The sequence below is a fragment of the Scyliorhinus torazame genome, chromosome 2 (assembly GCF_047496885.1).
Source record: "Scyliorhinus torazame isolate Kashiwa2021f chromosome 2, sScyTor2.1, whole genome shotgun sequence".
NCBI classification, from domain to species: Eukaryota; Metazoa; Chordata; class Chondrichthyes; order Carcharhiniformes; family Scyliorhinidae; genus Scyliorhinus; species Scyliorhinus torazame.
This window is the reverse complement of record NC_092708.1, coordinates 220984273-220997698: the sequence shown is the minus strand read 5'-3', so window position 1 is coordinate 220997698 and position 13426 is coordinate 220984273. Positions and strand designations below refer to the sequence as shown.

Sequence of the window (13426 nt, the reverse complement as noted above, 5' to 3'; positions counted from 1 at the left end):
GTTAACATCAGTGATGGGTAAAAGTTTAGAAATAGCAGGGAAATGCTTCACAGGCACTTGGATAGGTTTGAATTAATTAATTGAGGTGATCCTGCACAGATTTGTAAAAGTCAGATTGTGTTTGACTAATCTAATTGAATTTTCTGAAGAAGTAGCAGAGGAGGTTGATGAAGTAAATGTAGTCAATGCTGTCTATGTGGATTTTAAGGATGGAATGATCCCACCGAAGAATTTAGCGGGAGCCAAAAAGTCAGAAAAATGCCAACGTAAAATCGTGTAGCAATTCTCCCAATGGCAGGTTGGTCAACCTGCTGTCTGGTGCTGTGAAAGACATTTGCATTTCATAGAATTTACAGTGCAGAAGGAGGCCATTCGACCCATCGAGTCTGCACTGGCCCTTGGAAAGAGCACGCCACCAAAGTCTACATCTCCACCCCAACCCCGAAACTCAGTAACCCCACCCCATCTTTTCTAGACACTAAGGGCAATTTAGCATTGCCAATCCACCCAACCTGCACATCCTTGGACTGTGGGAGGAAACCGGAGAGCACAGAGGAAACCCACGCAGACACGGGGAGAACGAGCAGACTCCGCACAGACAGTGACCCAAGCCGGGAATCGAGCCCGGGTCCCTGGAGCTGTGAAGCAATTGTGCTAACCACTGTGCTACCGTGCTTCCCTGGGAAGAAACGACAGTGAATTGCATATCATGAATGCTCATTACAACAGCTGCCCACTAGCATCCTGTCATGCCTTTCAATCTTACTGGAAAGCCTGTGGGAAATGTTGTTGCCATCAAACCCAATTGCCAATGTGTGGTGTCCACAAGGCAGTCTTCAATTCGCCAGCGACTTTGGGGTGAACAACTTTCTGCCATAGTGCTGCGCTGCTTCAGATGTGCTGTACACCATTCTGCTTGGACAAACTGGTTTCCTGTCTCCATCTCCATGCTGAGCTGGTTTTTATGGACAGCACCGTACTGCTGGACCCATGGACCCTTCTGTGTCCCAGTTTCGGATCAGTACAGCACCTAGCGTTGGGGAGTATAGGGGCCTCCTTCCTCCCAGGTCACACAAATCAGTGTCTTCCTGAACAGGACTGTGTTGAGGGACTCATGCAACCATCACAACAAAGCCCGGAGTTCGACAGGTTGTGAGGTGAGGCTGTGAGTGGGTGTGAGGCCTAACAAAGAAAAGGGGTTTCAACGTGGAAGGACAAGGGCTCACAGTGACAGGCAGAGGGTCATGGAGGTGGATGAGTGAGGATGATGAACAGTGGAGGGAAGAAAGAAGAGCGTGGGCAGGGAAACTAGTTTGCGACAAGGTTGCATGAAAAGTTCACAAATAAGGGGATCATTGGGTTACCATATCATTTACTGGAAGGAGTTACATGAAGGCTCCAGATGCACTGAGTCGAGGACCAAGTGGGGCATGGATGCTTCACAGTGATCAGCTTGGGGGGAGGATGGTTGAATTGAGGAACAGATGTCTTCTTGAGGCTGCTATCCTTTTTCCTCCTTGCTGACATCCTACACAGTCTTGTGAAGACAGGTGGGCTGGAGAGAGTGATAGGAGTGTGCTGGACTGGTGATTAAGTATGGTGCCAGGACCTTCAAACCTGTCAGCTGAAGGTGGGCGGGTAAATGAGATGCTGGCCCAACAGATGACTCAGAAAGGAACGCATTTGTGCATAATTAATGAAGTTCCAACTGCAAACTACCACATAAAAGGCTCACCAGTTTACAAAATTGAGGCTCGTAGAATAGGAGGGTGAGATTCAACCTGGATGAAAAAAAAAATGCTTAATGACATAAAACAGCGGTAGAGTAAGAGGAAGGTTTGTGACTGGGGGATGGTGGACTTTCTTGTTCACCAAGGGTCAGAGTGCAGAGTAATATTTGCGAGGAAGTATGGCTGATAATGAGGATGATGACACTCAAGTGCTACAGCTCATAGATAGCAGACTAGACAGACAAGTGGTAAATAGAACCCAATAGAGTGAAACGTGACTTGATGCCTATTCATAGAGTGGATAAGGAGAGTCAATATAGATTTGGCACATTTCTAAAGACTGCATAGGGACAGAGGCATCTGGGGTTTGTGTATATAGAACTTGGAAAGTGGCAGGATACATGGAGAGATATATGGACGATATATGGATGATGTTAAACTCAATGTTGAGTCCAGACAGCTGAAATAGAAGTTGAGGAGCTGTGTTGGGCTTCACTGGAACACTGAAGCAGGCTGAGGACAGAAACGTGAGCGTAAGAGCGAGGTGGTGAATTCAAATGCCAAACAACCGGAAGGTTTTGGTGATGCTTGCGACTGAGTGAAGGTGTTTTGTAAAGCGGTCACCCAGTCTGCTATTTGGTCTCATCAATGTCAAGGAGACTGCATTGTGAATTTAGATGATTATGCGTGTTTCCAAGGCATCCAACCTTTGGAGCATGTACAGCCTGCTTTGTTGGTGGGTAATATCCACCGGTGATGATCAGAATTGGACTTCAAAGCTGTTCATTTCATGGTTCAAAGCTCGGCCATTGGAAAACGATACTGTAGCCTACACTACACCACTTCAGGCAGCAGGATGATCTGTTTGCCCAAAGTGCAGTTGTGTCAGAACAACTTGTTTTTGTATTTAAATGTATTCAGCCATAGGATTTGGATATCATTGGCAAGCCAACAGTTATTCCCCACCCCTATTTGCCTAACTGAGAGGTTTGCTTGCCCATTTAGATGTTAGTTTGCCCATTTAGATGTTAATTAAGAGATCACTGTGGGTCTAGTGTCACATATCAGTCAGATGGTAAAGGACAGCAGATTTCCTCCCCTAAAGGACATTATTGATAGGTTTAATTAAGTTTTAAGCTCACATTTCTGCTAGACCTTTCTTGGTCCAGATTTATTGAAGTTAATTTATTTTCCCTAATTCAAGGATTTAAATTTCTGGATATTAGTCTGCGCCTCGGGATTACTAGCCCAGTAACATAATGAAAAACGTCATAGGCCCAGAGGACCCTTTTGAAAGAGAGCCAATGGTAGTGATTAACCTGAGGGCCATCACACCTCTGGTGAGGGGCAAGATGGCGAAAATAGGGCCTTCATGGTCATCTCAGCTGATGAGGGAATTGAACCCGCGCTGTTGGCGTCGCTCCGCATCGCAAACCGGCCACCCAGTCAGCTGAGCTAACTTTTTTCCCAGTCCCTAAATCGGCACAAAGATTCACACTGACGTTGGAGGTTAGTATCTGCAGAAATTAATGATGGGTATAGTGACTGGGCTCCTACCTGAAAGTTATGAGGTTTGAATAAATGATGGGCCAGAGAAACAAACAGAGCACCACCTGCCATGTGTTTGTGTCAACGGAGAGTTCACCCCACCAGATCTTGGTCAGCAAGGCCTGCAAGAAAAAGAGGAGAAAATCACAATTGGACCATGTCCAGGAGTTCCCTGGAAAAAGTAATGGCCAGAAACATCATCACAAATACTTTCCTGTAACAGCTGAGTGGTAGTGGCTGGTCCACTCAAACTATTTCAACAAGAATCAATGTCACACATAGAAACCACCAGTCATCAGCATTTGCTGAGGAAGAATGAAGAGAGTGAAGAAGTTGGATAGTAAGTGGGAGAATAAGGAAGAAAAGAAAAACAACTTGAATTTACATAGTCTGTTCAGCATAATTCTCTTGATTCAGAAACTGTTCCTTCAGACTGAAAAATGTCACTCCACTTTGTAAGAAACATGAAAGGGAAATCAAGAAATGATAAACCCGTTCACCTCACATCTGTTCTTGGGAAATTTACAAATGTCTATAATTAAGGATAGGATGATCTGTGAGAGCGAGCCTGGATTTGTAAAGGGTAGGTCATCCACGATGAATCCAAATGTTTTGAAGATGTGCCTCATGGACCAGTTGATTGCCAATGGATATTATTTATCTGGACTTCAAGAAGGCATTAGATAAGAGACTCTGCTGAAGCTCATAAATTGAAGGCAAATTACTGACCGGGTTAGGAAATTGGCTGGGAGACAGGAGACAAAGAGTAGAAATCATGGGCAGGAATTCTAATTAACAGGACGTGATTAGCAGAGATCTGTGTTGGGTCTCATATTCAACATTTTCATTAATGATTCAGATAATAGGATAGAAAGTCACATATCCATTTGGATCAATGGTACAAAGTTAGGCAGCATTGTCAATCAGCACAGATGAAATGTCACATTGGAATAATTAGACACAAAATATTGATAGATTTAAGTAATTACAATGTAGGCAATTTAGGTTAGAATCGGGTAATTTTTAATTGCCAAAAAGCTAAAAACCATGGCTGTGCCAAAAGACTTAAGGATCCAGGTGCACAGATCATTGAAATGTCATGAACAGGTACTGAGAATCATTCAGAAGGCTCATGCAATGTTGGTCATTACAGCGAGAAGACCAGACTATCAGCATGTAGAAGTCATGCATAAGCTATACAAAGGTTAACACAGGACATCTTGGGCTGGGAGGAAGTACAGTGTTGATTTACCAGAATAATATATGGACTCTATGGTATAAAATACAAGGCTCTGAACCTCATGCTGGAAAATGGGATTAGAATAGAAAGGTGTTTGAAGGCAACACAGACACAATAGGCTGAAGGGCCTCTTCTGTGCTGTAAAACTCTGGGTGCAATCTACCGACCCCGTTCGCCACGGACACAAATCCCTTTATGGCCGCTTGTTACATCTTGCGAGTAGCCAAAATTGGGATTTGCGCTGGCGAGATCTCAGTTTGAGATCTTCCCCAGCGAGGGCGTGAACCAGTTAAATGTTAATATAATCAAAGAGCTTTACGCCAGAGGGTCTGCCCATGAGGTATCCTTCTCTCCCCCGCACCCAGCTGCATGATGTCATGCTGGTGAGAATCACACCTGGTTTTCAGAAACAAAAACCAGTGAAGACGACCATGCTGGGGGTGAAGAGGCGACTCGAGGCACTGCGAGTTGAGGGACAAGGCTGGGCATTGCCCCAGCCATCTCGGCAGTGCCCCCTTTAAAAATGGTGTGCTGACCTTGTAGTGATCTTGACATGGGTATGTACAGAAGGGGCTGATGGGAAATGGAAAGACCACTAGAGGGCAGCACTGGTGGGTATAAAAGGGGAAGCAAGCAGCCCTCACGGCATTTGGCTGATTAGACTGTGAGGAGAACAAAGGCAGAGATTTAGCTCAGGGCTGCTGGTGTGGTCAGGCCTCGTTGTAGTGTATAGAAAAGTTTTAACCTTTCTACTAGTACAGTTCTTAAAGTAAGAGCTCATGCAGTTATTTAAGTTGCGTTACTCAATAAACTTTATGTAAAACTTCTGGACGACTTCAAGCCATCTTCCGAAAGCCTTTGCTGTAACTGAATTGAGTAGCACATGTTATCATAATATACACCAGTATATCATGGTGCAGACACACACTGATGGACACACAGTGGGACCAATCAACATACACAACACCGCAGCCAATCACCAGTGAGAACGCACGCACTATAAAGACAGGGGACATCAGAGTTCCCGCTCATTCGAGTAGCAGCTAGCTAAGAGCACAGAGCTCACAGCCTGCAACACAGACATTCACCATGTGCTGAGTGCATCAACTGGTTAGGACAAGGCAAAGGTCTTTAGTTAAAGTTGGTATCGTATTTACCCACAGTTCAAGTATATTTAGTGACATCGATTTAGTGACCCACCATTTAGTGACCTCCACCGTTTAGTGACAGCTAGTGACATCGAACAAACCTGTTGGACTTTAACCTGGTGTTGTAAGACTTCGTACTGTGCTCACCCCAGTCCAACGCCGGCATCGCCACATCAAGTATATTTAAATAGTTAACCTTTTAATAAAATAGTGTTGCACTACCTCAAGTGTTGGTGACCTGTATGTGATCCAGAACATCCAACACATCATAATACCAGGAAATGAAATGAAATGAAAACTGCTTATTGTCACAAGTAGGCTTCAAATGAAGTTACTGTGAGTGGTTGCATACTAGCACTTCTTAGACCTACCTGCAAGTGATCTGCCTTCCGCCAGCATTCCGTCATTCTGCAACATGGACAACATCAGCCCGCCGCCGCCGCTCCGCATCGCCGGCAACCTCGGGGCCAACTGGAAGATATTCAAACAGCGTTTCCAGCTCTACCTCAAAGCCACGGACAGGGAGGGCGCCTCGGATACCAGGAAGATCGCTCTCCTCCTCTCCACGGCCGGAGACCATGCCATCCATATTTTCAACTCTCCCACCTTTGCAGATGACAAAGACAAGACGAAGTTCAAGACGGTTTTCCTCAAGTTTGACACTCACTGCAGCGTGGCGCTGAATGAAAGTTTTGAACGCTACGTGTTCCAGCAGCATTTGCAGGGTAAGGACGAACCTTTCCAATCCTTTCTCACGCACCTCCGCATCCTTGCGCAATCTTGCAGCTACGGGCCCACCTCCAACTCCATGATACGCGACCAGATCGTTTTCGGTGTTCAGTTGGACCCCCTACGTCAGCAGCTCCTCAAAGTAAAGCAACTCACCCTAGCGACGGCCATCGAGACCTGTGTCCTACATGAAAATGCCACCAGTCGGTACTCCCATATACAAGCGGCTGAAATGGCACGGCAAGGTCCCCACGAGGCGGAACGGGTCCAAGTGATTGAACACCTCCAGGGCCTCAGCCTGGATGAGGGCGGCCATTTTGCGCGCTTTTCGCGGACTCCCGCGCTTGTACGCACCAAACGAGGGGACGGCGACATGGAGGAACGTAATGCGCAGGTGCGCACCACGCAGGACCGCACCGCGCATGCGCGGTGGCGCAGCGAACGTGCTGATGTCACGACGTGCGGCAACTGTGGCTCCTCCCATTTAAAGCGGCAATGCCCCGCAAAATCTCGACAATGCCTACGATGTGGAAGACTTGGCCACTATGCTGCCTTCTGCCGAGCAGCTCAGCCTGCCAATTCATATTGCTTCAGCCAGCCTCGCAGGAATGTTCGGGCAATTCAACCCACGGTCACCGAGTCCGATTCCGACCTCCCACACAGCAGTGACACCAAGGCCCCGAAGGCGCCTTTTTGAGTCGGTGTCGTAACGAAAAACAAGCTGTCCCCGAAGCAAAGGCACCAGCCGCTGTCGGTATACAGCATCGATCCAGACGATGAGTGGTGTGCCACCCTGATGGTCAACCAGAATTCGTCGCCCACCTCAGACACTTAATTTGTGAACTTTGCACGAATGGATTCTCTGGTCTGTTCTGTTCTTTTGTTTAATCGTTCAAGTGGTTTGTATATAGTCTTCATCTCGTTATTTGGGTGACACACTGTTTTTTTCTGCACCAGGCACCTTCCCATGTAAATAGCTTAGTTTTATGTACATAGTCCTGTAAATATTTCGCACACATGTAGTCAGGAACATTCACCACACACTATTTATTGTCACGCAGGCACATTTTTTTATATAAAAGAGGGATGTCATAATATACACCAGTATATCATGGTGCAGACACACACTGATGGACACACAGTGGGACCAATCAACATACACAACACCGCAGCCAATCACCAGTGAGAGCACAAGCACTATAAAGACAGGGGACATCAGAGTTCCCGCTCATTCGAGTAGCAGCTACAGAAGGCAGACCGAGCAGTGGCCGCATGTAGTGTGGCTCGTTCCACTCAGCCTGGCAAACTGCCCCCCATAGCGGATAGCACACCAGTGACACTATCAGCTTGCCCAAATCGCAGGAACACCAGCCGTCACCAGGCCCCACCTGTCCATTGCACCCCTGCTCCCATCCATCCTGTCCACAGACAGGTAGGCACAACCCCTGCCTCACACAGAGGAACCACTGTACACTACAGCTATGGTCCCAACAGGTGCCCACCCCCTCACCCAGCCCCGTCCGTGGTCCCTGCCCGCACGCGTGCCAGCAGGTATGGCGCGAGTCAGTGGCACGTGGTGCACCCCTGCAGCCAAGTGGCACTCTGCTGTCGTGATAGCATGTGGCCCACCCCAGGAGGGCACCCACAGGAGGGCGCGAGACAGGGGCCACAAAGCAAAACACTGGCAGGGAATCTACCCTCTCAATGTGCAGGTGGTGTGTGACCGCTGGATTCACATCGTGCACGTCTGCACCCGATTCCCAGGCAGCGTGCAAGATGCATTTATCCTGGCACACTCGATGGCACCCAACGCCTTCAAGGTGCTCTCCTGGGTGAGGGGTCAGCTCTTGGGCGCTACGTATTATCCGCTGTGGTTGTGGCTGATGGATGCAGTGTTGGCCTGCATGGCATGCATTGTTGGCATCGCCCCCGGCTCCTGCAGGTGGTTGGACTCCACAACTGCACCTGCTGGTGCTGGATGGTTGCTGACAACCCCTCCTGTTGTCCCTGACTCTGCGCCTCCATCTCCAACATTGATGGGACCGCCTTTTCCAGAAGTCTGAGTCACGTCTAGACAGCAGCTAGTCCCTGGAGTCGGGCAGCCCTCCGACCGTATCTCCACCTGATGTACCATAGCATGTGTGTGGTGTGCACCAGATAGTGTCCCAGGAGCTTCTTCACCAAATGCCCAACCGAGGTGGGAGCCTCTGGGATGGTGGAGGGTGCTGGTGGCAGTGATGAGAAGTCGGTGTTGTCCCAAGAAAAGTCCTCCGGGGGGGGTCACACGGTAGCGGATGGGGACGGTGTCACCAACCCGCTTCGTCGGATGGTGACCCTGCAAGACACAATACAAGATGCATGGTGAGATCGAGGGTAGGTGTGGTGTGTGGAGGAAGGGATCACTCACATGCTATAGGGACAGTGCAACACATTGGGGGCTCACTTTGTTGTCCCATGCCGACCTACGCCTTGGCGACTGACTACTCTCATGGCTCACCGACCAGGTCCAACACAATCTTCTCTGTGGCGGTGAGGGGCCACAGGTCCAGCGGGCCCTTTCGGCCTCATGGCGGTTATTGGCTGCCTTCTCCTGGTGGGACAGATAATGCACAGTGTGAGACACTCAGACGCGGGGAGCACAGGGGGTCCACAGCTAATGGCCTGTTTGTCGGGGCACCCGACTATGGGGGGCGCTATGGATTTTGGCATGTAGTGCTGAATGAAATGCGAGGGGACTGCCGGCAGGTGGGGTACCGTCACCCTTGGGAAGAGTGGGGAGGGAATGAGGGTTTGGGGTGTTTGGGATGAGGATGGTGCTAAGGTCATGGAGATGGTGCCTCACCATGCTTGGCCTCGGCGGTTGCCCATCCTAACATTACACTGCCTACCGATCTACCTGGTGGGGGCCGCATGGTGGCTGGGGAGTTGAGGGGTGAGAGCTGTGGATGGGGGTGATCCTAGGGGCATGGAGGTTGACTCACCTGGGTCGTCCCGAAGAGGGTGAGCAGCTTCTTGTGGCACTGCTGCCTGGTCCTTGCTGTTGGGCCCACGGCGCTGACTGCCTCTGCGTGGTAGTCACCACTAGTAGTATATTACATGTATTACGGCACTGCCCATATATTAGAGATACATGGGTAAATCCCTGCCTGCTGGCTCCGCCCAGTAGGCGGCGTATAAAAGAATGTGCTCTTCTGTGCTGCAGCCATTCTGGTTCCAGCTACAGGAGGCACAACATCTTTGCTCAATAAAGCCTCAATTGTTCCACTAGTCTCGTCTTTGTGGTAATTGATAGTGCATCACTCTGCCACCTGCTCAAAGGCCCATTTGACATTGGTGGGTGGCAGCCTCCTTCCCACCCTGGGGAGCAGGGCAGGGTGCACTGCCTCTCCTCCATGGCATCCAGCAGTGTCTTCAGCTCTGCCTCTCCAAACCTCGGGGCCTCTAGTCGGGGTGGCATCCTCTTGGCTGGATTGAGAGTGTGTGGGCAGTGAGTCTGTGGAATTCTCTACCGCAGAAAGCAGCTGAAGGAAAAACATTGTGGGTGGGATTTTCCGTCGGCCAACGTCAAAATCAGGAAAGGTGACTGGGCAGACAAGGTGGCCGGGCTAGCTGGGGTGGGGAGGGTGATTGTGGGTGATGAGGGGATGGGCCACGGGGCTGGGTTGACCACCCACAATACCAGAGTGTCCAGGCCCGGACCACTATTGCCGCGGCCTGCAAGGCAACCACCTTGCTGCACACCCACTCACAACACACCTTGGCCCATAGTTCTACAGAGTGATACTGGATGTATGGGTGTGGCCACCCTATCACCCCAGCACCCCACCCTCCACATAACCCCCCTCACTACCGGCCGGCACCCGCCGGCAGATATCATGCGGCCCACCCAAGGGCAACGTCCACAGTAGCCCCTACAGGGGCCACCGGACAGAGGACACAGAGAATACCACTGGCAAGGGCAGAGCCAGCCGATAGTAACCCTGGCAGCAGGGTTGGCCACCAGGGCCAGAGGCTCCCATGGTGCCAGGCACCTACGGGATCCGGGGTATGGAGTTGTGGGGGGGGGGGGGGGGGGTGGGGGGGGGTGGGGGGGGGGACGATATGCAGGGGCAAAGTACACAGTGGCAAACGGGGCCACCCTGTAGCCCATTGGACCTGATTGTACATGGGGGTACACACCATGCTAACATAACGGCATCTCACCCGCACAGACAATGGATATTGGAAGACAACCAGCAATGGTGGCCTTCCTCCTAGTCGCCACAGTCCTGGGGGATGCACTGCGACTGTACGAGTTGGAGCTGCTCGAGGAGAAGCTGCAGCAGCAGAGCAGGCCCCAGAGGAACAGGAGGCAGCTGGGGAGGATGGAGAGTCGACTGCCCAACAAGCTGAGGAGGAGGAGGAGGTGCAAAGGAGGCACCACATGAAGCCTCACGTGTACCGGCAACGCCTGTCATTCGAAGAACTGTCGGATCGGGCATGCTGTCGAAGACTCCGGCCAAGCAGAGGGACAATGCGACATATCTGCCAGATCATGGCACACCTGGCACCGGGGGGGAATGGGAGAGGACACCTGCTCCCAGTGACTGTCAAGGTGATGGTTGCCCTGAACTTCTGCCGAGTGGGGACCTATCTGGAATCTCAAAGGCCTCAGTGCACAGGTGCATCCTCCCCATCGTGGAGGCCCTGTATGCTCAGTGGGCACAATATATCTATTTCAATGTGTAACAAGCCCACCATGATGCCCAGGCAGCGAGGTTCGCCATCATCGGCGAGATGCCCCGGGTCCAGGGGGCGATCGACGAGATGCATGTCACCCTATGAGCACCTGAAGATGACAGGCTGGTCTTCACAAACCAAAAGGGGTTCCACTCGATGAACGTGCAGCTGGTGTGTGACCATGAGCTGCACATTATGCACATCTGTGCCCGATGCCCGGGCAGTGTGGACGACGCCTTCACCCTGGCACGCTCGATGGTTCCTGGCTTCTTTGAGGTGTACCCTGGCTGGGGAGTTGGTTCCTGGGCAGTGGTCATCTACTGTGGTCATGGCCGAGACCGAGCGATGCCTCGGCATCCTGAAGATGCCTGGACTGCTGTGGAGGGGACCTCCAGTATTGCACTGGGAGGGTCTCCCACACCATGGTGATTGCAATGCTGGGGGTGGGGGAGTGGAATGGGTATGGGACACCAGAGCGGTGAGCGCTGGCTGGACCGTGGTCTCTGGGCCAAGCACACCCCGTGCTCCCCCTCTGCAGCCAGCGCAGATCAGCCTATCTCTCAAACCCATCTGACAGAGGCAGCTTGTAACAGGTGTTTAATGTGAACAAATACATACAGATTTGTGCCATAGCCTCTAAAGCTACCCTGTGTGCTGCACCCCACCAACTTAACTTAACTGGTGTCTATTTTTTGGAACCTATGGGCCAGATCTCTACCTCTAGGTGGATCCCCAGGCAGTATATCAGGAGTGGAGGCGGCCTGCTGCGATTCCCGCACTGTGACCTGGGTCCCATTTGGCGGTCATCTTCAAGGGTGACCGGGCTTGGATAGGCCCGGCTGCTGCTCGGGTGACCCAGGTAGTGTGGTGCCGCCCCTTGCTGCCCGTTGCCCATGTGATGCGCCAGGGACAGGAGAGGCTGTTTTTGTTAGAGAGAAGAAGGTTAAGAGGTGACTTAATTGAGGCATACAAGATGATCAGAGGATTGGATAGGGTGGACAGTGAAAGCCTTTTTCCTCGGATGGTGATGTCTAGCACGAGGGGACATAGCTTTAAATTGAGGGGAGATAGATATAAGACAGATGTCAGAGGTAGGTTCTTTACTCAGAGAGTAGTAAGGGTGTGGAATGCCCTGCCTGCAACAGTAGTGGACTCGCCAACACTAAGGGTATTCAAATGGTCATTGGATAGACATATGGACGATAAGGGAATAGTGTAGATGGGCTTTAGAGTGGTTTCACAGGTCGGTACAACATCGAGGGCCGAAGGGCCTGTACTGCGCTGTAATCTTCTATGTTCTATGTTCTATGTAATGTGCTGCGGTGTTCCGGCACCTCCCCTGCAGGAGTCACCGGCATAGACCCCATCACCTTCTCCTCCCTCGGGATGTCCGATCGCCCTTAGGCTACTCCATGGGATCGAGGTGCGAGCAGAGCTGACCCCTGAGACTACCCGCTACGTGGCGCTGCCAGTTCCTGGAGGTCTGCTCACATCTCGACCAGGATCTCCATGCTCGCGGTCATGGAGCACAGGGAGTGGACCACCTCCGTCTGGGACTGCGCCATCGCACCCAGTGACTGTGCCACCACCGTCTGGGTCTGTGCTACATCAGCCAGTGACTGCGCCTTCTCCCACTGGGACTGGGCCACCTCGCTCTGTGTCTGAGCCTGGGCAATGCTGCCAATGCCCTCAGCCATAGCCTGCTGTGACTAGGCCACGCTCTGGAGTGCTGCTGCAAATTCCAGGTGGCTGCAGCACATGGCTACTTATGATAGGGAAGCCCTGTTCTGGGCCACCACCTGCTCAGATTGCCCCAGGCTTTGGACACGTTGACTCATGGCCGACACTCGCCCCAAGGCCTCCTCCATGAATGCACACCTGTGCGGTATTGGCCTGGGTGGCACGCATGGTCAGCACCACCTCCTGCTCTTGCACGCAGTTGGCTGGTTTAGCACAGGGGCTGGTTTAGCACAAGGCTAAATAGCTGGCTTTTAAATCAGACCAAGGCAGGCCAGCAGTACGGTTCAATTCCCGTAACAGCCTCCCCGAACAGGCGCCGGAATGTGGCGACTAGGGACTTTTTACAGTAACTTCATTTGAAGCCTACTTGTGACAATAAGCGATTTTCATTTTCATTTCAATTCAGTTGGACTCCCCCAACTGCACCTGCAGGTGCTGGAGGCTCGCCGCCATCCCCTTATGTAGGCCCCGGCTCTGAGACTGTGATGCACTATCAATTACGACGAGACGAGAGTAGAGAGTAATCAAGGCTTTATTTCACAGAGTTGTGTGGCCTCCTACAGCTGCTGCCG

At 51.2% G+C, this 13426-nt stretch overlaps 1 protein-coding gene across 1 annotated transcript in view; it reads right to left on the bottom strand.

Moving 5' to 3' along the window:
* Positions 1-13426, bottom strand: part of trpm2 (transient receptor potential cation channel, subfamily M, member 2) — a 350526-nt gene that overhangs the window by 135634 nt on the left and 201466 nt on the right. Inside the window, exon 17 of the mRNA XM_072484225.1 lies at positions 3288-3400. Coding sequence (XP_072340326.1) covers positions 3288-3400 — 113 coding nt within the window. The remainder of the gene's footprint in view (positions 1-3287; positions 3401-13426) is intronic.